General features: G+C 35.4%; 1 protein-coding gene across 5 annotated transcripts in view; it reads right to left on the bottom strand.

Moving 5' to 3' along the window:
* GSK3B (glycogen synthase kinase 3 beta) overlaps nucleotides 1-27,809 on the bottom strand; it is a 234,089-nt gene that overhangs the window by 54,953 nt on the left and 151,327 nt on the right. For all 5 annotated transcript variants that reach the window (XM_021068185.1, XM_021068182.1, XM_021068187.1 and 2 more), the window contains 2 exon segments: nucleotides 24,292-24,398; nucleotides 20,672-20,769 (listed from right to left, as the gene is read on the bottom strand). In XM_021068185.1, the coding sequence (XP_020923844.1) occupies nucleotides 20,672-20,769; nucleotides 24,292-24,398 (205 nt within the window).

The following is a 27,809-nucleotide window of genomic DNA, read 5'->3' as shown; positions in this document are numbered from 1 at the left end:
TGCCCAACAGGAGAGGGAGGGAGTGGGAGGGATCAGGAGCTTGGGGTTATCAGATACAACTTAGGATAGATTTACAAGGAGATCCATTGAGAACTATGTCTAGATACTCATATTGCAACAGAACAAAGGGTGGGAAAAAAAAATGTATACATGTAAGAGTAACTTGATCCCCATGCTGTACAGCAGGGAAAAAAATAAAAAAATAAAATAAAGAAAGAAAGAAAGAAAGAAAGAAAAATAACAGCAATGATGTGGAAAAAAGTATCTAAAAATGCATACCTTCAATGATGATACAATCCACTAATCCCATTTTAAGGAGTATATATACAACATTGTAGACAAAAGCACAAATTCAAAAATAGAATTAATAAATAAATAGTGATATAGTCATACAATGGTAAACTAATTGGCAAGGAAAATAAATGAACTAGGGCAACACATAGCTTATGGATGAATCTCATGCAGCGGTTAAGTTTTCATTCAATAATGAATACATACATTATAACTGTCTTACATAAAGTTTAAAAACAAGCAACACTAAACTTACATTTTAGTTTAGATAGAAAAACTAAATCAAAAGCAAGGGTATATTCACTAGAAAAATCAAGCAGATTATTTAGCTTAATAAAGTGGATGTAGCAAGAGTGAGTGGGATGAGTGTAAGTAGTTCCTCTAATTCTTTTTTTTGGCTGCAAACGTGGCATGTGGAAGTTCCTGGGCCAGGGATCCAACTCGCGCCACAGCAACAACCGTGGCTGCTACAGAGACAATGCCGGATCCTTAACCCACTGTGCCACAAGAGAACTCCAAATTGTAATTCTTAGCAGGAATGGTAGTTACATGGATATTCACTTTATTATTATGCTTAAAACAATACATTTCAATATCTTTTTGTATTACAGTATGTTTCACAATAAACAAAATGATGCTTAAGAAATGCCCACTCAAATATTTTTGTGTGTGTGCCGTCTTCTTATATTTATTCATTACTTTGTTAATACAAGGCATGGTCCTAACTCCTTACAAACTAGTAAGAATGCCAAAAGAAATGAGGACTGTATGCTGTCCATTAGTAAATGCATCTTTTTACTGCATGGGTGAATGGATATCATGTGAACTTAGCCATTTTGCTGATTTTCCCATAATTACACACTGTGTAATGAAAAGGTAGGATGCTCCTTGAAGTGAATGTTCTAATTCTTATATGTTTTTTATTATAACCTAAGACTATTCCCAGTGGAAGTAAATTTGTGAAATATACAATAAAACAACTGGGAAACATACGACATATACATAAGGTCTGATAAATATACAAATTTTAATAATTTTACATGAAAGCAAGAAGGTATATACTATGTGTGCATATGTGTATTCACTCCCATATTCTCCCTGAACTCATTTTCTCACAGCCACTTGGAGCTAAACATTTATCCAAAATTTTATACATGAAAAATTTCAAACAGGAGAAAAGTTGTCTTTTTTCTTAATGGTGGAAAACACCTCCTCTTATACCAACTACCTCAATTCTATGATTAATATTTTACCATATTTGGTACATCACATTTCTATCCTTCTATCTATATATGGATCTACCTTATTTTTTGATGCATCTGAAAGTCAGTTACAGACATGAGTACATGTCCACATACATACAGTTAACTAAGATTCAATATTTATGACCTTTTAATCTAAGCATTTTTTACACATCTAGAATCCTCCTTCAATATATACTATTGCATGGATACGAAAAATTTTTTTACTACAATGGGAAATAATCCCCCCCCAACATACTTTTTGTTTGTACCCACAGCATATGGAAGTTCCTGGGCCAGGGATAAAATCCGAGTCACATATGCAACCTATACAACAGCTGCAGCAATGCCAGATCTTAACTCATTGTGTAGCATTGGGGATTAAATCCACACTGCCACAGAGACAATGCTGGATCCTTAACCCACTGTGTCACATAATCACTCTGATGAATATTTATAATATAAAAAGATTCTTAATTATACTTATAATGGGTGGTCAGGATTTAACTGTGTTCCTTACTGTCAAAATGTGGATATTTGTGACTTTTAAGAAACTTAATTACTAAGTAGCAAATGGAATCAATAACATAATCATTATCAATTATTTTTTTTCTTTTTTTTTGCTTTTTAGGGCTGCACATGCAGCATACGGAAGTTTCCAGGCTAGGGACTGAATTGGAGCTGCAGCTGCTGGCCTATACCACAGCTCACAGCAACGCCAGATATTTAACCCACTGAACAAGGTCAGGGATCACACCCACGTCCTCATGGATACCAGTTGGGTTTATTACCGCTAAGCCACAACAAGAACTCCATATTTTTTTTTTCATTTTTTCAATGTTTTATTAAGTATAGTTGATTTACAAAGTTGTGATAATGTCTGCTGTGCAACAAAGTGATCTTGTTATACATACCCACACATCAATTCTCTTTCGGATTCTTTTCCCACACAGATTATCAGAGAATATTGGGTAGAGTCCTCTGTGCTATATAGCAGGTCCCCACCGGCCAATCATTCCATATACTTCAGTGTGCCTATGTCAGTTCTAAACCCCTGGTCCATCTCTGCCCTCACCACCTCTTTCTTTTGGTAACCACAAGTTTTTCAAAGTCTGTGAATCTGTTTCATTCTGCAAGTAAGTTCTTTGTATACATTTTTTAGATTCTACATGCAAGTGGTATCATTATGATGTTTGTCTTTCACTAACTTCACTTAGTATGATAATTTCTAGGTCCATCCTTGCATTATCAATCAGTAAAAAGCAATTAACCAAATAATCTAGCATGTCATCACAAAGTGGCAACGGAAATCTTATTCCTTTGTTACACATGACCTTGAACCACTAAGATGGGGAAACAAGGATTCTAATGTCACAGTCTGTTCTATATTTAATTTCTCTTGCCAAGCATTCAACTACTATAATAATTTCTCCAATATTTTTTCTTCTCATTTTTAAATCTTAAAACTACATTCTCCCAAGGCTGGCTAATAGAGATGTAAAGTAGATGGGAGAGCCACCAGTCCAGAGGTCAGCAAACTTTTTTTTTTAAGGGCCATAGAGTATATATGTTAGACTTTGTGGCCCACAGATCCTCTGCCACTAGTCAACTGTACAACTGTTACGCAAATCAGACATAATAAAGTTTTATTTGCAAAAATAGGCAGCAGACTTCATTTGGTCCCTAGATCCTAGTGGCAACTGTTGATATAGTCTAAACATTTTTAGGGATGAGAAAAACTAATGCCCAGAAAGAGCAACTTTTCAGAGGTCAGGGCTAATCAGAAGCAGTGCTAGAACATAATTTCAATCTCATCACTGGCAACCCAATTTCAGTAGATGGTTTTGAGGTATCTGTTTACTGACTTGGAGGACAAACAATTTAAGTTTTTTTACTTTGGCAGTTGTGAAAAATGTTGCTATTAAGTAAGAAGGAATAGAGCTATAAGAGAAAACAGCATTTAAGATATTCAAGAAGAACCTGGGGGAGTTGTCTACCAAGTGGTGGATATTAAGCATGTCATTTAGAAGAGAGTTTGAGGGTAGAGAAACACCTGCTGCAGAGGTGCTGGGCAGCTGTGAGAATAACAGAAGAAGAGTGCCACAGATGGGGACTCAAAAGACACAAACACATGGAAAAAGGGAAGTTTTAAAAGAAGGCTGTGACAAAAGTCTGAGAGATTGGAAGAGGTCCCACAGACGATGATACCAGGGAGGACTAGGAAAGTAAACATTTAAAGGACAGAGAGGTACAAATCTGACACAACAAGCCTAAGTAAAATAAAGCCCCAGAAGTGCTTGCTAATGTTGGCCATGAAGACTTTCTTTCTGACCCTGGTGAGATCAGTCATGAGAAGAGCAAGCAGACCATAATCATCTGAAATGAGTAAGTAAAGATAGCACATATAAGTCTCTTTTTAAGAAGCACATCAGTGAGGGAAAGAAGAAAACAAAAAAAATATTTGACTAACGAGTATGAAAAAATTCTGTGCTAAGTATATTAATTTTCTCACTTAAAATTTATAGATACTCTGGAGTTCTTGCTGTGGTGCAGCAAGTAAGGAATCTGACTATGGAGGTGCAGGTTTGATGCCCAGCCTGGGGCAGTGGGTTAAAGGATCTGGTATTGCTGCAGCTGTGGCTATGATTGGCTCCCTGGCCCAGGAACTTCTACATGCTGCAGGTGTGGCCAAAAAAACAAAAAGAAAAGAAAAAGAAAAATCACTTTCTTACACTCTATTGGTTGTACCACAAAATAAAATCTGAATCCTTTAGCGTTGTGCAGGATATATTCAGATTTTATAAGATCACAAGGGTAGGAGTTCCCTTTGTGGCTCAGTGGTTAATGAACCTGACTAGTATCCCTGAGGACATGGGTTCAATCCTTGGTCTTGCTCAGGGGTTAAGGATCTGGCATTGCTGTGAGCTGTGGTGTAGGTCACAGAAGTGGTTCGGGTCCTGAGTTGCTATGGCTGTGGCGTAGGCCGGCGGCTACACCTCCAATTCAATGACCCCTAGCATGGGAACCTCCATATGTTGCAGGCGCAGCCCTCAAAAGACAGAAAAAAAAAAAAAAATCACAAGGGTATAGTTAAATGTTAAACCAAAAAAGTTACTCTTCTTGACAACTTAAAAAAAAATGATTTAAATAAAATATCCCCATACCATGGGTAATTCAACTAAATAAAAGTATCTTGAACTGTTATTATCAAGAATTATAGATCTTAGGCAAGAATAGAACAATACGAAGAAATATAGGCATCTAACTGGCTAAACAAGATCAAAAAGTGCAACAAATACCAAACCTGTTTTATAAATTTTTATAAAAATTCTTTTAATAACTTAGAAATTTTGATAAATCACATTCAGGTTCCTTTATCTGTAGATTTTCACTATAAGTCCCATGTTTACTCATGCCTAAGTATATCTGCAATACCAAATACATGAGTTTAGTATTTTCCTAGTGGTTGTTCCACATTTATAAAACTTTGACTGGACTGTTAAATGATGGGCAAGTTCTTTGGATGTGCACATTGTAAGTAATTTTATTGCCTAGAATTTTTAATCTCAAGGCCTGAGTAACAGAAACCATTGTTAGAGAACTGCTTTGGGTATAAATATCATGCTTATCTAAAAGAGAGGCATAACTACTTTAAGGTGTTCTAATGTAAACTAAAAGCCTTATATAACACAGTGCAATTCTGTAAAACTTTGCATCAGTAGTTCAATACTTTTGGAATGTCATGCATAGGCTTGTACTACTTAAAAAAAAAAAAAAAGACAGTATTATGGACTTCTGCTTCTAATCGTTACTAAGTAACCGATACCAGAATTGCCCTCCAAGTATAAACAAATAGAAAACTGACTAAATACTCCTTAAAAAAGAAGGTAAATATGACCCAAGCGTGTGGGGGGGGGGGCACAGGGAAATGAGTCAATAGTCATGGATCCAAAAATGACAGAGATGATAGAATTGACAAATAAAGACTATAAAACAATTATAATGAGAAGACAAAAGAATCAGAGTAATTAATTGTACAGTTGATAAATATGATACGGATGTCTAGAGACTCTAATACTAAGTGAAGTAAGTCAGAAAGAGAAAGACAAATACTCTATCACTTATATCTGACGTCTAATATATGGCACAAATGAACCTATCTACAGAAAAGAAACAAACTCATGGACTTGGAGAACAGACTGGTTGCCAAGGAAGAGGGGGAGGGAGTGGGAGGGTCTGGGAGTCTGGGGTTAGTAGATGCAAACTATTGCATTTGGAGTGGATAAGCATTGTTATCCTGCTGTATAGCACAGGGATATCTAGTCACTTATGATGGAACATAATAGAGGATAATGTGAGAAAAAGAATGTAGTATGTATGACTGGGTCACTGTGCTCTACAGCAGAAACTGACAGAACACTGTAAATCCACTATAATAGAAAAAATAAAAATCTTAAAAAAAAGAGAAAAATATGAGGTGTGGGAGTTCTTAATGTGGCACAGCAAAAACGAATCCGACTAGCATCCATGAGGAAGTGGGTTTGATTCCTGGTCTCACTCAGTGTGTCAGGGATCCAGCGTTGCTGTGAGCTGTGGTGTAGGTCGCAGATGCAAGTTGGATCCCATGTTGCTGTGGCTGTGGTGTAGGCAGGCAGGCAGCTATAGCTCCAATTTAACCCCTAGGCCTGGGAACTTCCATATGCCTTGGGTGCGGATCTAAAAAGAAAAAAAAGGAGTTCCCGTCGTGGTGCAGTGGTTAACGAATCCGACTAGGAACCATGAGGTGGCGGGTTCGGTCCCTGCCCTTGCTCAGTGGGTTAACGATCCAGCGTTGCCATGAGCTGTGGTGTAGGTTGCAGACGTGGCTCGGATCCCGCGTTGCTGTGGCTCTGGCGTAGGCCAGTGGCTACAGCTCCGATTCAACCCCTAGCCTGGGAATCTCCATATGCCGCAGAAGCGGCCCAATAAATAGCAAAAAGACAGAAAAAAAAAAAAAAAATGATATGTGAAATGAAAACTTCCCTGGAGATTTAACAGCAGATTGGACACCACAGAAAATGGTGAACTTCAAGAAACAAACAAACAAAAAACAGTAGAAGCTATCAAAGGTGAAGCATGAAGCATGAAGGTTAAAAAAGACTATAAAAACATGTATATGTGATTGGAGTTAGAAAAGGGGGTTGGGGAAACAGATGTAGAAAAACTACCTGAAGAAATAGTGGCCAACATTTTTCCAAATTTGATGAAAATTCAATGAAAATCTCAAGGAAATCCAAGTAGTATAAACATAAAAAACATTACAAGTCACGATCAACTAATAAAAGCCACTAATAAAGGGGAAAATATTTCCCAAAACAAAGAGACATTTTGTACAGTCAACAATAAGAATGACAGCTGATTTATCAGAAACAATTCAAGTCAGAGGAAAACAGAGATTTTTTCCAAAGAAATAAAAAAGTGGAAAACAAAAAATTCTATATCCAGTGAAAATATCCTTCAAAAGTCATTATTAGGCAAACAAAAGCTGAGAGTTTATTACCAGGAGATTTTCACTACAAGAAAATACTTCGGGAGGAAAGAAAGCAATGCCAAATGGAAATTTCTATCTATACAAAGGAATAAAGAGCATAAAAATGGTAAATATGTAGCTATATGTATGATATTCCCCCTTGCTTTTTCGTTTCTTAGAAGAAAGCAGTGTTTAAAGCAAAATAATAAAGCACTGTAGAAATGAAATGTATGACAACAACAGCACAAAAGATAGGAAGGGGAAATGGAAACACACTGTTGTAAGGTTCTTACTTTAAATGCAAAGTGGTACATTATTACTTGCAGATGGTGATAGAGTAGGAAGCCTATTTTCAATCTTAGAACAAACTCTATAAAAAAATGCAACATGGAGGTTTAGCTTAAAAAGTACTCTCTGTAGCCACAAGTTAACTGTAAAAGAGAGAAAAAAGGAACAATAAAAAGAAAATAAATTATCAAGGTAGAATACTTAAACCCAACCATATTGGTAATTACATTGAATGTAAATGGTCTAAATACTCATTAAAAGTCAGAAATTATCAGACTCAATTAAAAAGACCTAAGTATATATTGTCTGTAAGAAATGAACATATAACATGAATTATAAAAACATAGTTAAAAAGTAAAAGGATGCAAAAAAGATATACCATGCAAATACTAATGATAAGAAAGATGGGATGCCTTCATTAATATTGGAAGATTGTAGAATTTAGGACAAGGAAATTAAACAAAAATAAAGGGAGACATTTTCTAAAGATAAAAACAATTTTAAGACTAAATTTAAAATTATTATGAATACAATGTATTGATGATAATGTAAAATGCTAGAATTCTCATACACTGCTGGTGGGAGTGAAAAGTAGTGTAACTGCTTTGGAAAAGTTTGATTTTTTTTTTTTATAAAGTTAACATACACTTATATGACCAGCAATTTCAGTGCTAGTTATTTAATGAAGAGAAATATATACATATGTTTGCAAAAATACCTATAAACAAACAAAGAAGCTTTACTCATAGTTGTCAAAACTAAAAAACAAGTCAAACGTCCATATGCAGATGAATGGATAAACAAATTGTGGTATATTCATAGAATACAGCTCAGTATAAAGAATAAGTAAATTAAAAAAACAAAACATGGATGAATCTCAAAAACATAACGTTGAGACAAAAAAGCCAGATACAAAAGAAATATACTACATGACTCCATTCATATGAAATTCTAGAATAGGAAAAACAAATCTGTAGTGACGGAAATACCAATGATAACCTGAAACAGAAGATGGGAGACTGCAAAGAGACATGAACAATATTATCACCTGTCTCAGCCCACTGGGATTAACCTGGTGAAACCCTCAGCCCCGGGCAAACTGGGACATTTGGTTACCCTAGGCTGTACACAAGAACATTTTTTGGGTGATGCTATTACTACACTAAATACAACGGTATGTTTAACCTTATTCTGTTGCTATTTTAAGGCTACCATTAAAAGTATCAATCTGTTAAATTCTAAAATCAGAATTGTTTTATATACAGTATGCGTAGTCTTTAAGAAAGCAAAGGTATGAGTTAAGATACAAAGGAATATAAGAACGCTAAGGTAAGACATAATTGAGAGACATTAAATCCTTCTTCATTCTTTTTTTGGCCTCGCCTGAGGCAGGCACAAGTTATTGGGCCAGGGATCAAACCCACGAGAGCAATGACTCAAGCCACAGCAACACTTAACCTGCCAGGCCACCAGGGAACTCCCTAAAACACTTTTATTGAGGTCCTACTTTCACAGAGCTCTAGGGCAGAGAGACCTGTACATTATAAATCAACTATAATGAAGATCAATACACCAAAATGAACACAGATGATGTGCGAGGTGAAGTGCTACAATCCACTGGAGTAAGGAAGAGATTCAAGAAAGGATTCTGGAGGGAGAGATAAGAGGTTATTTTACTTAAGGAATATAGGAAGCAAATGAGTCAGATGCACATTTTATCTGCTCTAGGTATGAAGTGGAAAACAGCATGATTTGGATAACTAATCTGAGAGAATAAGGATGAGAAGTGGATAGGTGGCAACATTACAGGCTGAAAGGCAAACAAGAGACTGTTTATGAAAACCTAAGATTCTGAATGCATCAACATCTACAAGCAATACAACAAAAATAAAGCATTTCAATAAATCAACTATTTGATTGCCACTTCTGAGTTTATCTTAGTTTTATGTTGTTTCTATTAGGTTTTGAGAAAATTTCTCTATCAGCTGATTTATTTCAGCTGATTTATATTTGGAAACTCTGAAATCATATACTTAAGCTTTACATTTTACAGATTTTTAAAAAGTATGTTTGACATGGATTTTATTATTCAGACACAAAACAAGTCTTAGGGCTTCCCTGAATTTTAAGAGATAGAAAAGCAATTTTTCACCCAAACTTTTAAAGATACACTTAAAAATAGTAATTATTTATGAATTTCCTAAAAACGGAGTCCCTCCATGACTTAAAGGAAAAGAAAATGCACATAATGTTATATGCACATTTTTTAAAGTATGATATTTCACTGAATAAAAGGGGGGATTTTCAAAATTATCACACTATTGGGAAGAGTATGCACTCTCAGTTATCTGTTATTAGAATAAGATCTTTCCATTTATTGCAAAAAAGCACTTGTCAAGTGCATCATCGTAATCCTAAAACATCACCGAGGCAGAAAGACTCAACCAGAGATTCATGGCATAAGATTTTGGGGATGCTGTTCATCCCTTTTAATCTGTACCCAATCCCATCATGTTTAATATTTTTTCATTCACCTAGTTGCAAATTTAGCTAGACACAAATAATAACAAGCCAGGAATTATGATTTGTGTCTTCAAAGAAATAAAGCCAAAAATCATCTGACAAAAGCATTGAAATCAATTTCTTTCCCAGCCTTGCGTTGAGCCTTGCTCAACACCAGAGGTCGCCAAACTTCAACAATAGAGTTGTACATGTAGCCTTTAAAGCAAATGCCAAGTTAATGAGATCCTATTAGAAATCTGTTAATCCTCTGCTTGAAATCTTGCAGTGACTTTTAACTGTCTACAGTCTAATATGTTTAGGCCAATGCCCACAGCTCCAGCCTTCTCTCTCCTGGTAAACTTATACCCTGTTCCCACCATTCAGAACCTTAGGCTCAAACCATAAAGCACTACACAACAGACAAGACACAACAGACCTGACAACGTTAAGTATCTTCATCCAAATTAGCATGTATGTCCTCCAGTCCCTTCCTTTCTCTAAATAGAATACATCTCCATGTTTCAAGATTCAGCTGAAGAGTTACCTCTTCTAAGAAGCCTTTTCAGATAGCACTACCTCCAAACAGGATGCTTCTGCCTTTGTACCCTGCTCAGGCTTCTGGGATCATACCTGCCTTACTCCACTGATCTCAGTTTTTCCCTTCCTCCTCTCAATGAGTTTCTGAACTTGAGGGCAAAGATTCTTTATGTTCTAGCCCAGATGGTTAATAAATCAACATGTTGTTAATATAGATGCACCCTGAAAGGCTAAAGGGATACATGGCCAGGACTATACATAATGGATTTAATCAAAACTTTTAAAGTAAGTAGATGAAAATTGTACAACACAGGCCAAGAGAGATTATACATAGTATGGCTGGATAATTAAACATCTTCACTTCTTTTCTGCATAAAAGAACTATCTATTCAAATTGGATAACTGTCAGGTTGACTGCATATATCATAAACCTGACAAATTTCTCTAATTAGAAAACTAGAAAACATGTCACTGAGTTATTCTTTTTCAAAATATCAGTACTCTACTGATAATGGAATCATTACCATACATTTTTACCTTCAGAGGATTGATATAAAATGTATTCCCTTTTGTATACCCCTATAATTTACAAGTTTTCCTTTTTTAAATCCATTGGATGTAGGCAGCTAAAATACTTAATTCTCAACACATGCAGTTTTATCCAGTTTCTATCTACCTCTTTCCTATATATATATATGAGTGAAGTTCTGGTATAAGGAAACTTTGTGTTGGGGGGAGGGGGTGTATGCAATGTTTCCACCTCAGGGTTTTCTTCTGATTTCCAAAAGGCAAAATCCTCTTACCCTTCTCTCCCCTGGGAGGAAAAAAAGGCTATAGCAATAGCAGCACAAATCTTTAAATCCCATTAGGAACATCAGTGAAGGAAAAAGCACCAAATAGTCATGTTATTTGAACACAATTGAACAACTTGGAAAAGGATTTACTCAGCCTGGGAGGATGAACTAGTGCAGGAGGACCCCTTTGTGTGTCTGTGTTCTCCTCCATCTGTCACTTAACTTGATGTGGGTCCTGTGCAAAACTATGGTCAGAGTTTACTGCCTTGCTTAAAATACAGTAGAAACAACAAAACCTTATCAAAAGTCCTGTAGGTAAATGTTCTCATTCTTTGACTTAAAAAAAAATTGATATACTTCATATAATCATGAAATGCATCCCTTTAAACATACAACTGATTTTTTAAAAGTATATCCACAGAGGTGTACAACCATCAACTGCTATATAATTTTAAAACATGTTTATCACCTCAAAATGAAACCCTAGACCCATGAACAGTCACTCCCATTTCCACTCTTCCCAATTCCTAATGACCACTACAGATCTGCTTATTCGGGACATTTCACATAAATGGAATCATGTAACCTGGTCTTCTGTGTCTGATATTTTCCTTATCCATTCATCAGCTAATGGGCATCTGAAATGTTTCTACTTTTTGGCTATAAAGAATTCTGCTATGAACATTCATGTACAAGTTTTTGTGTGGATAGTTTTCAATTCATTTCTATTTCTATTCATTCCATATTACTGGGTCATATGGTAACTATGTTTAATGTTTTGAGGAAGTGCAGAACTATTTTTTTGTTTCAATTTCTCCACATCCTTACCAACAGTAGCTGCTGTCTTTTTTTAGCCATTCTAATGAATGTGATGGAGTATTCACTAGTTTGCATTTCTCTAATGACTGACATGGCTGAGCTTTTTTTTTTCTTCTTACTGTTACTTGTATGTTTTCTTTGGAGAACTGTCAATTTAGATCCTTTGTCCATTTTGTTTTTTTGTTTTTTTTTTGTTGTTGTTGTTTTTTAGGGCCACACCTGTGGCATACGGAGGTTCCCAGGCTAGGGGTCCAATCAGAGTTACAGTTGCCGGCCTTCACCACAGACATAGCATCACGGGATCCTTAACCCACTGAGAGAGGCTAGGGATTGAACCCGCAACCTCATGGTTCCTAGTCGGATTTGTTTCTGCTGTGCCACAAAAGGAACTCTCCTTTGTCCATTTTTTAACTGGGGTGTCTTTTTATTGTTGAGTTTTAAGAGTTCCTTATTCTGGATACAAGTCCCTTATCACATAGATGATTTGTAAAATTTTCTCATTCTACGTGTTGTCTTTTAATTTTCTGGATGGTATCCTTTGAGGCACAAATTTTCTGATTTTGTAGTTTTAAAGTTCAAAGTATCTGTTTTTTCTATTGTCACTTAATGCCTTTTTTTTTTTTTTTTTTTTTTTTAAGGGCTGGACACGTGGCTTATGAAGATTCCCAGAATAGGGGTCAAATCAGAGCTACAGCTGCCGGCCTGCACAGCAATGCCAGATCTGAGCCCCGTCTGCAACCTATACCACAGCTCACAGCAACACCAGATCCCCAACCCACTGAGCAAGGCCAGGGATCGAACCCACAACCTCATGGTTCCTAGTTGGATTTGTTTCTGCTGCGCCACAACAGGAACTCCAATTGTCACTTAATGCTTTTCATGTCACATCTAAGAAGCCATCACCTAACTGAAGGTCACAAAGATTTATACCTGTTTCTTTCCGAGAGTTTTATAGTTTTGTTCTTATGTTTAGGTCTATCCATTTTGAGTTAATTTTTTATATGGTGTGAGAAGTAGGGGTCCAACTTAATTCTTTTGCATATGGATATCTCGTTGCACAAGCATCACATGTTAAAAAGACAATTTTTTTTTCCTGTTGAATTTGCCTTGGAACCCTTGTCAAAGGGATCATAAATGGAAATGTTTATTTCTAAGACTCTCAATTCTACTCCATTGATCTATATGCCTGGGCTCGTGCCAGGACTATACTCTCCCACCTCCCCTTTCTTGAAATTTAACTAACAAAATTATAAGATACACAAAATGTACACAGTGATGATTTTATATGCATATGCATTAAGAAAAGATTCTCCCAACAATAAGAGCTAGAGAGGGTGTGGAGAAAAAGGAACCCTATTACACTGTTGCTGGGATTGTAAATTGGTGTAACCACTGTGGAAAGCAGTGTGGAGATTCCTCAGAAAACTAAAAATAGAACTACCATTTGATCCAGCAATCCCACTCCTGGGCATCTATCCAGAGAAAACCATGACTCGCAAAGACACATGTTCACAGCAGCACTATTTACAATAGCCAAAACATGGAAACAACCTAAATGTCCATCAACAGAGGAGTGGATCCAGAAGATGTGGTACATATACACAATGGAATATTACTCGGCCATTAAAAAGAATGAAATACTGGCATTTTTAGCAACATGGATGGACCTAAAAATTATCATGCTAAGTGAAATCAGCCATACAATGAGACACCAATACCAATGCTTTCACTGACATGTGGAATCTGAAAAAAGGACAGACTGAACTTCTTTGCAGAACAGATGCTGACTGACAGACATTGAAAAACTTATGGTCTCCGGAGGAGACAGTTTGGGGGGTTGGGGGATGTGCTTGGGCTGTGGGATGGAAATCCTGTGAAATCAGATTGTTATGATCATTATACAACTACAGATGTGATAAATTCATTTGAGAAATTTAAAAAAATTTTAAAAAAGATTCTCCCATCTAATTAATTACTACATTCATCACCTCAAACTTTTCTTTATTCCCTTTTCTTTTTTGGTGAAAACACTGAAGTTAATAGTGTTGTCAACCACAGCCATCACGTTTCACATTACATCCTCAGAGAACTTATTCATCTACTAAAGTCTGTGTGCTCTTTGCCAACCTTTCCTCTCATTTCCTCCACCCCAACCTCAAGCCCTTGGCAACCACTCTTCCATTCTGTTTCTGTAACTTGACTCTTCTTTTTAGACCCTACATACAAGTAGCTGCCTTTCTCTGTCTGGCTTATTTCATTTAGCAAACTTCTATAACGTCCATTCATGTTGTTACAAATGGCAGGATGTCTTTCTTTCTCATGGCTGAATAATATTCCATTGTATATGCACTGTCTTGATTACTGCAGCTGTGTAAAAAGTTTAAAAAATCGGAAGTTTAACTTTACTCTTCTTTTTTAAGACTGTTTTGACTCTCATTTTTTCTTCCTGAATAAAATTTTTTACTGGCAACAAGTCCCCTCCTCCCCTCTCAATAAGTGACTATTATTTTCATTATGCAAAATATTCAGCATAAAGTGAAAAGGTCATTCTTGGTTAAAACATATTCACTGAGGTCAAAGAAGTTTTTTTCCTAGGTGAATCTCAGCCACAATGGTATGCTCAAACTAGCAGTATAATACAGAAAGCGTGGGGGGCTGTGTATGGAATCAGAGCTCTTGAGTTAAAAAAAATTCTCACCACATTTCCCAAACTTTAAAAACATTATTACCCCACCCCCAAGAAAAGCAAATATTTTATACACACATCATGCAAATCTTGCTTCTTTGAGGATCACTAACATAGTTCTCTGCAGTACCACAAGCCAAGATTTTCTTCACATTTTCCTTCTATTATATGTATCAGTAAAACAATTAAAAATTGTTTTATAAATATGAAATATTCAGTATCCTTTTAACAAAATAAATGTCCTTGTACAAGGTTCCAGTGTTTACTTTTTTTTTTTTTTTTTTTTTGTCTTTTTGTCTTTTGTTGTTGTTGTTGTTGCTATTTCTTGGGCCGCTCCCGCGGCATATGGAGATTCCCAAGCTAGGGGTTGAATCGGAGCTGTAGCCACCGGCCTACACCACAGCCACAGCAACGCGGGATCCGAGCCGCATCTGCAACCTACACCACAGCTCACGGCAACGCCGGATCGTTAACCCACTGAGCAAGGGCAGGGACCAAACCCGCCACCTCATGGTTCCTAGTCGGATTCGTTAACCACTGCGCCACGACGGGAACTCCCAGTGTTTACTTTTGACAGCATTCAACTGTTAACAATCAGTGCTCTCCAATTTGTAATCTTTTGCAAAAAAAGGAAGCAGATTCTTTAGTAAAACACAGGTCTTGAAATTAGATTCATCATAAGGGTGAAGTGATATTATTGCCTTTGAAAAGAAATTATATATTTGGGTTCTCAAAGACTTGATAATTAACTTCTTTATATAAATAATAAATGTCCCCCAAATTCCCCAAGACATGGGGAAGATTAATGGGTAAAGAAGATGTGGAAAGAACATACACACACACATACACACACACACGGATAAAGAAGATGTGGAGAGAATACACACACACACGGATAAAGAAGATGTGGAGAGAATACACACACACACACACACGGATAAAGAAGATGCAGAATGAATACACACACACACACACACACACAAATACTACTCAATCATAAAAAATAAAATGCCATATGCAGAAACAATGGATGGACCCAGACATTATCATACAAAGTAGATCAGAAATAGACAAATACCATATGATATAACTTATATGCGGAATCTAATAAAAAATGATACAAAAGAACTTACCTGCAAAATAGAAACAGACTCAGGCATAGAGAACAATTTGTGCTTGCCAAGGGGGAAGGTGGGGGGGAAGACTGAGAGTGTGGACTTAGCAAATACAAACCACTATATAGCCTGTGGTAGACCATAATGGAGAAGCAAATGAAAAATAATATATATGTATATGTATAAGTGAATCACTTTGCTAACATACCAGAAACTAATACACTGTAAATCAACTATACTCCAATAAAAATTTTTTTAACAAGTATATGTTTAGTGTCATGTTTTCCTAAAAGAGATATATCCAGATTTAAAAGGGTAGTTACTAAAACTTTGGAAGCTCTAGAGGAATTCTATCATGAAGAGGTGGATTCTAATTCTGCCAGAAAGAAATGATCAAATTATTGCTAAGCATAAATAAATGTTTATAGAGTAAATCAAAGAATATCTCTAGGAATATTAATACATTTAAAACTTAAATTCTACAGAACGGTTGATTTCTTTCAGTCAGTTTTATGATATTTTAAATTGTGTCTCCCCCTCCTCACAGGATTTGGTGAGTTTTTTTTGCCATTTTTTGTTTTCGTCTTTTTAGGGTCATATCCACAGCATATGGAGGCTCCCAGGCTAGGGGTCAAATCGGACCTATAACTGCCAGCCTATGCCACAGCCACAGCAACTTGGGATCCGAGCCACGTCTGCGACCTATACCATAGCTCACAGTAATGCCAGATCCTTAACCCACTGAGCAAGGCCACGGATTGAATCTGCATCCTCATGGATGCTAGTCAGATTCATTTCCACTGAGCCACACCAGAAACTCCAGTTTTATGATATTTTAATCTAAAAATTGAACTCTAAAGTTCACCTTTCCTTACTTGAAATTTATGTTTTAAAATTTGGAGGGAGAAAAAAAATTATTAGTAAAACCTACAGCATTCTCAGGTCCAGAACTTCTAGACTGCTGTTGATTCATCTGGGAAATTTTGGGGACATCTGTCATTTATATAAGGAAGTTAATTATCAAATCTTTGAGAAGCCAAATATATCAGGTTTTCAAAGGTAATAATATATCACCTCACCTTTATGATATTATTCTCAGAATCAATTATGTAATTCAGAATATAATCATACAACAGAATCTATACAGTTATTAAATACATCACTTAATCGACATACACTGCTTCACATGAAAAATACAATTAATTATTTAGGAAAAAAAGATGGCATTTTTGTTTTAACATACATATGCAAGGAAAAGCATATCAAAATATTCATAGAAGCTATTTTTCATGACATGCCAGAACAGAAAATGATTGCTTTTGTTCTTTGTATTTGTGTCTGGGTATGTTTTCTGCACTGAGCATAAAAAATTATAGTGTATACAATTATAAAAAGTTATCATTATTAAAAAATGCTACCTTCTCCAAGCCTTCAGAAGACTCTTTTTCTAAATAACCCTACTGCTATGGTAGAAGTGGCAAAGGACCATGCTATGTAATGGAATCTATGTTTGTGAATTCTTGATAGAAGGTCTCCCAAAATATTTTATTTTTATCTAGATGTCTGAAACCCCATCAGATATTTCTTAAGGTTATTTTAACTAGGATGTTAAGGAAGAATGTAAGAAAAAATAAATCTTATTTTAAGTCCCTTTTTACAAATGCTTTGAAAATCCAAGCAGTTTTTGATACTCAGGGGTTAACTGGCATAATGAGATTCTGTTCTGATAATCTTACATATGAAATCAACCTCAGAAAGCTAAATGTTTGTCAAGCTTAAAAATGATTTTTCATCACTTTTAATTCCATTCTGCCTTATACTTTCAACTTACTCTGCAGATGATATAAATTCTAATTTTATTCTAAATATTTTGTAAAACTTTTATTAGAGAATAGGTAGGGAGTTAGCTCAGTTTATAAAATTCTTGTGTTACTCATTCTGTAAATTATTGGCATGGACATTTACGCCAATGAAATTTAATAAACAACAATTACAACAATCACTAACTTTTCTTATTAATTCACAGGTAATCCAAATTCATGAATGAACAATGATCTAGCAGCTTAGTTCAATTTAAATATTTACTGAAAACTATTTTGGTGCCCTCAGATATTAAAACATACCAATAAAACAAAGTCCCTCCTCAGAAAGTTTATAAAATAATTAGGCAAGACTACCACATATAAAATTTATGAAGTTTGCTGTACAATTGTTCATTTTTTGCATACATTCAAATTCAGAGAGAAGTGCATCTATTTTATTGGGCAGAGAAAAACAGACTAACATAGAGTCCCTAGTTACCAAACATTGACTAACATTTCAAAAAAAATTGAGACAAATTGGGCACATGTAAGACCACCTTTCATGGAAAACTCAAATCTATTTTGAAGTCCTAATTAGCAGAAATGACAATGTTTGTTTAAAATATAAAATGTCCTAATAACGTTTAACTTTGAAAGTTAACCTATAGACAGGATCAATAGGATTCAGAGCTTTACCTCGAGTGCGTGTGTATGCGCACACCGCCCCCACCCATGTCTATTAACCTCAATGTAATGTATAACTTCAGGTCACCAAATAGGTGGTAAACTAATACTGATATTTCATATATCCTGGGCAGTACTACTTAAGAGTGTAAAAGGGACTGAGAAGCTTGATATTCCAAACTGCCCCGGGATGTTAGTTCTACTATATCATCCTCAGTAGGGTGATGACTATGTATAAATACAAGATAGCAAGATAACATATAAACGAAAAGAGTGTTTTATTTTAGAGTTGGCGTACTATGACAAGTTGATCATGGACCAACTTGCAACAAATAAGCCCTAAAGAAAAACAAAGTCTTAAGCCATTAATAACCAACAGTTTCTACTAAAATTAAATAAGCACAAAACAATATGAGCAGAAAGTTGAATTACAAGGACAAAAAGTGGTAATATAATCTCTGGACTTAAAGGTTTATAAGATATGATGGCAAGGATGAGATATATACTTACCACAGATATCTACCTTAGCTTCCTGAGCAATTTCATTTGTATCATGTATGAATTCGTTAAAAGTAATGACAAGTAATAAATCATTACAAAATTCTAAACTATAATCCTAGAGAAATGACACAGTTCTAATATTCCAAACATATATGATAAATAGAATGGCAATATGCTCAAAGAACTATGTAACTGAAAACCCAGGGATAGAAGAAATGCTGACTGGTTGTACTAAATAATGATCAGCAAACTATGGCCCAATCTCTGTTTTTTGCAGGGTTCATGAACTATGGTTGGACTTTAAAGATAACCATTTGCAATCACTTTGATGATACAAAACACTGACTTTGAACTCCAGTTAAGAGAAATGTTATAGCATCTCCCCCCAAAAATTCCATTCCTCTAATTAGTAGGCTCATTTTATTCAATTATTATATTAGTTTGAATTTCATCAATGAAAAATTTGTGGAATATTTTCTTTTGTTATATATCTGATATCCTTAATTTGCATTTTAGCCCACAAGTGTTTTAATATTTTACCTAGCCTTTTACAGAAAGTTTGCCAACTCCTGTATTAGAATACTAATTTTAATAATAATAAGGAATATACACAGGCCTTTTAAGAAACAAGGAAATCAAACTATCTGAACTTAGATTTGAATTTAGTGTGAGAATCAGGAAGGAAGTAGATCTGTTGATCTAAAATTAAGGGTTCAATCTGAAACTAAACGATGGTTACAAAAAAAAAAAAGACAGCAAATACCAATGGTCTCAGGTAAATATCTTAAGACATTACATAGATTCTTGCTCACATGTTGGTGTTTTCAACTACACTTGCATACACTGATACCTAGGAAAATCATCTTATCAAAAGTAACATATTTTTATAAAATACAGTACAAGGATTCTAAAATAACTTAATCATAAGTTACTCCTTAGTCCAGGATACAACTAGCTACTGAGGAGTCAAGCCCTCAGTGCAATAAAAACTAAATTGAAGCTGTCCAGATACAGAAAAGGCTGTATTCCAAAGTATCCGATGCTGGAAGTATTTAAGAAAACAGTTGAAGACCACTGTCAGGAATGTAACTAAGAAGGTTCTTTCATTTGATGGAGAACTGGACTACTTAACCTTTATGGAGATTTTTAATTTTTCACTTCTATGAGACATTTGGAAAATCAAGAATAAAGCCCAACAGGCAGTTGGTGTTATTGCTTTGGACAAACTATAACCTTTCAACCAATCTAGTGGTCTAAATACAGAGACATCAGGTATTTTTAATGGGGGTGAGAACTTATTTAAGATCTCAAGTGTTAAAAACTTTAAAATTGCAGTGCTGCTTTCCTTAAGAGACAATATTAATTCTAAGATAATAATTCTTTGGATCTGGTGTTTTTAATAAAGGTATTGACAGACCTAATAAATAAAATTGTATTAAACCCATAAGTCAAAATTATGCTTCTATCAAGCGTTCTACTAGTACATATCATACTTTCATTTTATAAATATTTAAATATTGAATAAATACAAGCATCTCCTATGTGCTCGGTAGAATATTACAAGCAGAGAGCACACGGTGAGCAAAAATAGACACAGCTTGTGTTTTTATTCGGTTTATATACATTTTAGTGATCTATGGCTTTTAAGTATCTTCAATAACAGATATATTTCTTTTTTGCATCAGATAGCCAAAATAGCTTTTCCAGTATCACACAAGAGAAGAATAATTCAATTAGATAGCAAAAGGCTGGGTTCTTATATTTCTTTTATAGCTGAACTTGCTCTGTGATCTTAGATCCCATTTGTCCATTTCCTAAATTTTTCATGGGTGTATGAGAGATATGGATTCTTAAGAGAATAGCAACAAGATTCCTTCAAAAATTCTGATCCAATCTTCTCACCTTGATTATTTCCACCAATTGATCCACACCACTATCCCCTGGAAATATAGGTTGTCCTAGCAACAGTTCAGCCAACACACAGCCTGCAGACCACACATCTGAAGAGAAAACAAAGGCTTATTAAATTATTAACACTTTGTGGCTTAAGTTGCATTAAAAACTGTTTGTATACATTTTCTAAGTTTATGTTCATTAGAGCAAACATATTGGAATAAGAATATTCCAATAAAGGGTAAAGTCTATTTAGCTATCAAATATCAGATGTTTAAGTCTTCAACAACCAAGACAGGGATTATAGTATGAAAACACAGAGTATGATCATTTATTCCATATTTAAGTCAAAGTGACACAATTTCTGCACATTAGTAGGTGCTTATACAGAGTAGCAGCAAATAAGAGTTCAATCCCCTATACACAGGGTTCTAAGTCAGTGAAAATTTTGGGGAAAATTTTTGATACTTTCAATGGCTGACTTTTGCCTTGTAATATGACTGACAGTAAAATGTTCTTAAAAAACATTTTTAAATGCAACGGTAGAATACATTTTATTTTACAAATACAAAATAATTCACTTTTAAGTCAAAGCAGAAACCTCAACCTTGAGAAAACTTAAATTTAAATAATTTATAGCTAAATTTAATTTTTTAAAAACGCATACATCCTGACTTACCCAAGATAGTCCTGGTTTAGACCTATTGTCCTGGGATAATTATGAAGAAGATGCCCTTTCCCTTAAAAGTACTACAAATGGAAAGATAAATTATATGGGCATTCTATTTATAGACCACTATTTAAGACTTCTTGCAATGGGAGTTCCCGTTGAGGCTCAGTGAAAAACGAATCTGCCTAGCATCCATGAGGATGCAGGTTTGAGCCCTGGCCTTGCTCAGTGGGTTAAGGATCCCATGCTGCTGTGAGTTGTGGTATAGGTGGCAGACACAGCTGGGATCCCGAATTGCCCTGGCTGTGGCATAGAGAGGCAGCTGTAGCTCTGATCTGATACCACCTAGCCTGGGAACTTCCGTATGCCTCCGTTACAGTCCTAAAAAGACAAAAAAAAAAAAAAAAAAAAAAAAGACTTCTTGCAAGAAAAAGCTAATTTTCAGTTTGTAAATTCTTGGTTTTTGTATGAAGCAACAAACAAGTTGCTTTAGGGAGATGAACATATATCACTGCTGGGCTTTCCATCTACAAGCAGGGAAGGAAAAGAATGACGAATGGCAGGAGAACAACAAATAATTTAATTAGTATGATGTGGTGAGATGCACTATCAAGATGAACTGGAAATCCCTGCTTCAATGACTATTTTTTATTGACCTAGAAAAATGATGACACAAAATTCACTTAAGAAATCCAAGTTAATTTTGTCCAGCAACTCTTTCACTTGACATACCATTGTTAAAAATATCTCTAAAGTGTATTTTATTACTCTTTTAAATATCTTTATTTTTGTTTACAAATCTTCCACAGTATTAAGATGCACATATCCTAAATCTAAAAAGGAAGGTCAAATATAGGCTTGTAGGGTTCAAAAGGCTCCTGTTGAATCAGCAACTTTTGAATCTGATCTTAGTCATGCAAAGAAGGCTACTAGAGAGTCAGTACTCATAACATCCAGAAAATCGATTCTTAATAGAGAAAACAGACTACACTTGACCTTCTTTTTGAGAAAGGATTCCCAAAGAACTGCTGGGCACATGGACATTTACAGAAGTAATGTACTCTTAAGAGGGTCAAAGGTTTATATAAACATGCCTTAATATGTCAGTGCATGACTTTTAAAAAGAAGCAAACTGCATTTATTTTAGGTGCCCCTGGCAAAACTCATCCCAGTATGCATCTCATCCTGGTATGCACATGATTAGTTTCATATATGTGAATAAAACAGAAAGCAGCTAGAAAACCCAAACTCTCCAAAGATAAAAAGTGTTGAAATTTGCTCTTGGGATAGAGTCAAGTTAACAAATACCACAAAAAGAACACCACTTCATATTTCTTTTTTTTTTTTTTTTTTTTTTTGTCTTTTTAGGGCCAGACCCCGAGGCATGTGGAAGTTCCCAGGCTTGGGGTTGAATCAGAGCTGCAGCTGCCAGCCTACCCCATAGCCACAGCAATGTGCAATCCGAGCCATGTCTGCAAACCACACCATAGCTCACAGCAATGCCAGATCCTTAACCCACTGAGGAAGGCCAGGGATCGAAACTTCATCCTCATGGATGCTAGTCAGATTCCTTTCTGCTGAGCCACGACAGGAACTCCCACTTCATATTTCTATAGTACTTTCACTAACATTTTATTTAATCCTTACAGCCACTCAGAAAGGTAAACAGAATGGTTTGTAATCTCCACTTTATAGCTTAGCTGAGTAGCAGTAAACCTGGACCTCAAATTTTGGTCTATTCAACCAAAACATCCATTATACTAGTTCTCATCTGTCCCTGAACATATGCCTTATAACATAGCCATAGTGAAACTTTTGAGCATTTTACACACACAGACACAGACACACACACACACACACACACACACACATTATTATACTCTCTATCTTCCAGGGCGGCAGGTCTCAAGGTATGATCTGCAGAGCACTGGGTCTCCTAGACCTTTTCAGAGGTGCTGAGGGCAAAGTTATTTTCATAAGCTTCATTTTTCACTATGTTGACATTTGCACTGACGGTGCAAGAGAAATGGTGAGTTAAACTACTGGCCTCATGGCACAAATCAAAATGTTCTTTGGCACTTTGCCCTTTGGCAAAATAAAAATAACAGTAATGTGTTTCTGTTTAAAGGTCTTCATTCATACTAGAGAATTTTTACATGTTATCAAAAGAGAAAAAGTGTCCAAGTTCTTGTTACTGTGAGCTTTTTATTTTAGTTTTTGTTTGTTTGGTATTTGCATGCTTTTGTTTGTTTCTGAACTAAGGAATACTCTTCAGAAACAATATATAACAATAAAATAATTTTGACCTCCATCTGCATGTCACCCTAAGGTTGCTCCAGCTTCCTATTCATGCCCACTGAAAATACTTGTGCACCCCTACTAGTGAGCAAAAATAGAGTAGAAGAGGTCAATGAAGAATGAAGAAAATTGTCTCTATTCAATTGCTTCTATCATTAAAGATCTTTAGTGGCAACTTCTACAGAATTAATGGGTCTATCCAAACTACTAATTGAAAAAGTCAAAACTGTTCCTTTTGAGCTGACTTAAATAACCAATTGAAACAGCACAGTAAGACTCAGTAAAATGGTAATCCTACCACTTTACTCACGAACTTAATGAATGTAAATTCTCCAACTAATAATCAAGCTCAAAAGTGGGTATTTCAGGGTAATTTTTCTTTTAAGTGAAGAAAAAGTATACTTAGAATTTATTTAAAATTTTAAGTTAAAAATAACTGTAATCCTAGAGAAATCATACAATCACAAAGGAATAACTTTATTACTTTTTCTTATAATCCAAGAAACCTCAAAGTAGAATAGTAAATATAAATTAAATTCTAAGAGATGAAATTCTAAAAATTATATACATTTTTGTATATCAATCTTTGAGAAGAAACATATTTCTAAAAACAAGATGCAATTAATAACTACAACCCATTATATTCAGAATCAGTACTTACCTATACTAGAGGTATAATCAGTGGCTCCAAAGATCAACTCTGGTGCCCTATAGTACCGAGAACAGATATACGAAACATTGGGTTCTCCTCGGACCAGCTGCTTTGCACTAATAAAAGATCAAAAGCAGAAATTCTTTAAATTAAATCTAAACTGTAAATGAAACAAAACTGCTATCATTTGCAACACCGAATGTTTATCTAAGATTCCCATAATTCCTGTCATGCAACATACAGGAAAAAGAAAATATGAACCATAACTATCTCTGACAAAAGAAACTTATAATTTTAACACACCACTCTGAAAACAAAAAACAAAAAACAAAAAACAACAGTTACTTTTAAAGAGTGCATCTGACAATTGTTACCATGGAAAGATTTTAAAAATCACAAAGGATAAACACTATGTATCTTCTGCTCTTGTTCCCTGAATTTCACCTCTAAAATACAGAGAAAGAAAAGCAGACAAATAAGAGGTACCGCCTCTCACCAAAAAGCATAGTAATAGATTTTTTTTTTTTTTTTGTCTTTTTGCTATTTCTTGGGCCGCTCCCGCAGCATATGGAGGTTCCCAGGCTAGGGGTCGAATCGGAGCTGTAGCCACTGGCCTACACCAGAGCCACAGCAACGCAGGATCTGAGCCGCGTCTGCAACCTACACCACAGCTCACGGCAACGCCGGATCGTTAACCCACTGAGCAAGGGCAGGGATCAAACCCGCAACCTCATGGTTCCTAGTCGGATTCGTTAACCACTGCGCCACGACGGGAACTCCGTAATAGATTTTTAATATAAGAATGCTTAAGTAGGAGTTCCCATTGTGGTTCAGCGGTTAACGAACCTGACTAGCATCCAGGAGGACAAAGGTTTGATTCCTGACCTCGCTCAGTGGGTTAAGGATCTGGCATTGCCGTGGCTGACCCCTAGCCTGAGAACCTCCATATGACGCAGGTGGGCCCTAAAAGACACACACACACACACAAGAATGCTTAAGTAATATGTTTTTTAAAAGGTTAAGAAATCAGCACTCTCTTATAATTTGACTTCTGACTCGGTACTTCAAGGCTTACAGACCCAATCTATTTTATTTTTCCACCATTTGACCAATTTATTAACTGTCTAAACATTCATTACCCAATTAAAAAGACCCTTTCCTGTAGGACAGATAGAAAGCACAGTCTATGAATTCTAATTCTGTTGTCTATAAAGATTAATCACACCTTCTTTTAATCCAACTTTCCTTCCCAAATATTTTATGGCATGCATTTTAAATATTAAAGTAAATTAAAATTTTTTGCAATGTTTCTCAATATAACTTGAAGACAAACTGAAATAAAAAATGCTATAGAAGCTAATCATTTTGACATACAATATAAGAAAGATAAATACAGAAAATAAATACAAGCAATGGAATCCTAATCATAAAAAAGTAAGTAATAAGAGAACGTAAGCAAAGGTATAGGAAAATCAGAGTAGAGATAGATGAAAGCAATCACAAAGGTTTCAATTTGGTCTTTCCTGCACGCCTCCCGCCCCCGCTTCCTTTGCCACACCCATAGCACATGGAAGTTCCCGGGCCAGGGATCAAATCCAAGCCTCTACGCCACAGCTGTGGCAACACAGACCTTTGACCCACTAAGACGGGCCAGGGAGGGGTTCCTGAACTTTCTTTTTTTTCCATTTGTTTCTGGTCAACGGTAATTCTGACCTTAACCTGTTCTTCCTTCGTTACAAGTTGTACAAGTTGAGAAGGCGTAAGGCAGTTTATTTTTTAAACATTCTCCCCAAGATTGACACACAGCAATCATTTCATGAATTAATAAATATTAATCCCTATTTTTAGACTACAAAAAAAGACACTTTTCTAGAATAACATAAAAGCTTTCTACTTTATAGAGGATTTTTTAAATTAACAAGATAGATTCTAGTTATATAGTCAGCAAATTCACTCTAAGATAAAAAAGGCTAAGATTAGAAAACGCCACAGCCTGTAGATTTCTCCACTACTTGATGGATCTACCTTCCTTCTCTTCAGGTGAGGCTAATATAGCTTCCTGCCCTTTGAGGGTTGAGAGCCTCCAATACAGTGGTCACATACAGTCCTAAGAAAACCCAACTAGCTCTTCACCCTATTTCATTCAATAAAGAATTATTAACAAGAGGACAATACTGTTTTGTTCAAATCACTACCACATTGACACTAAGAATCTAGAGTGTATCTCAAACTCCACTTGCCCAAATCAATGGTTAAAACAACAACAAAAAAGGCAGAGTTTGTTATCAGAGCTCTTAAAAATGAACTATCATCATACAAGTGAAATCCAAATATGTTAGAACAAAGCAATTTCTATGTTCCAACAGAACGGCCCACAGCAACAGAGTTTTGACACTATGGTGAGAACAGAAATCCCACTAAGTTGATGTCTTCTAAGTATTTTTTACAGTCCACACCAGTCAGTCACTCTCAGTGGGGAAGACATCCTATAACAATAAAATTCATCTGATTTGGGCAGTTTGTCCAAAAAATAATATGCAGTAGCACTTTGTTTCAAGCGTCAAGTAAGAGTTTTTTGATTTAATATCCTTTACCTTTTCTTAGAGTTGAAAGGACAGAGTTACAGCCTGCAAAATGATCTGGATCCTATGACTGATGTCTGAAATCAGGCAACTCTAAGAAGGGGATGATCTAAAAGGACGCCCTTATGAGACTAAGAATTAATTCATGACAAAATTGAAGTTCTTATTTTTTTAAGACTCTTTCCCAAGAGATGGCCTGTGGAAAATATACCCTATATTAAATCTAAAATTTAAACTGTGGGTTGGTATAAAAGTCTTACAAAGAAGAAGAAATACAGATTATTAGCAGATGTGAGTCAATATCTATAGAGCTGAGGATGAAAAAAATGGAGAGAATCCAAGTTACATAGAGATTAGGACTATGAAGACAGAGATGACTCTGGGTGATTACACTAGAGCGGAAATAAAAGGTTAACTGCCTGAGATACATAGGAATACAAAGTTGATTTCATGCTGAAAGGTTAGATCAGAAAGGCACAAGATGCTGGATACTACAAAGATGGATAGGATTAAGTCTTATTACAGTATATATTACCAAGGAATGGGTTTATTAAGAAGACAGAAAATACAAAGGAATTTGAAAAAAACAAAGAGGGAAATGAGGCTAAATTATAGGGGTATTGCTGCTACTAGACCTTTTACCTCATCTCTAAATTAATGTTAACTGTAAAGTTAAGATGATACACAGTAATGTATAATAACCAATATTTAAAAAAATAGTTGTTACTGAAAAGGGGTCATATGCATCTAATAAAAATTCAAACAATATGAAAGCACAATCAAGGAACAAATGTTTCAACTACACTACACTCCCAGTTTCCCTTCCTAGAAGCAATCAATGTTTTGAATTTATTATATATCATTCCAGAAATAAACCATGTATGTATCTGTATACACATGGCCACACTGCATGTTTTTAAAGTACAAAAGGGAACATACTATATA

The sequence above is a fragment of the Sus scrofa genome, chromosome 13, assembly GCF_000003025.6.
Source record: "Sus scrofa isolate TJ Tabasco breed Duroc chromosome 13, Sscrofa11.1, whole genome shotgun sequence".
NCBI lineage: Eukaryota > Metazoa > Chordata > Mammalia > Artiodactyla > Suidae > Sus > Sus scrofa.
Note: the sequence above shows the minus strand (reverse complement) of the source record. Positions and strands in the feature narration are given on the sequence as shown.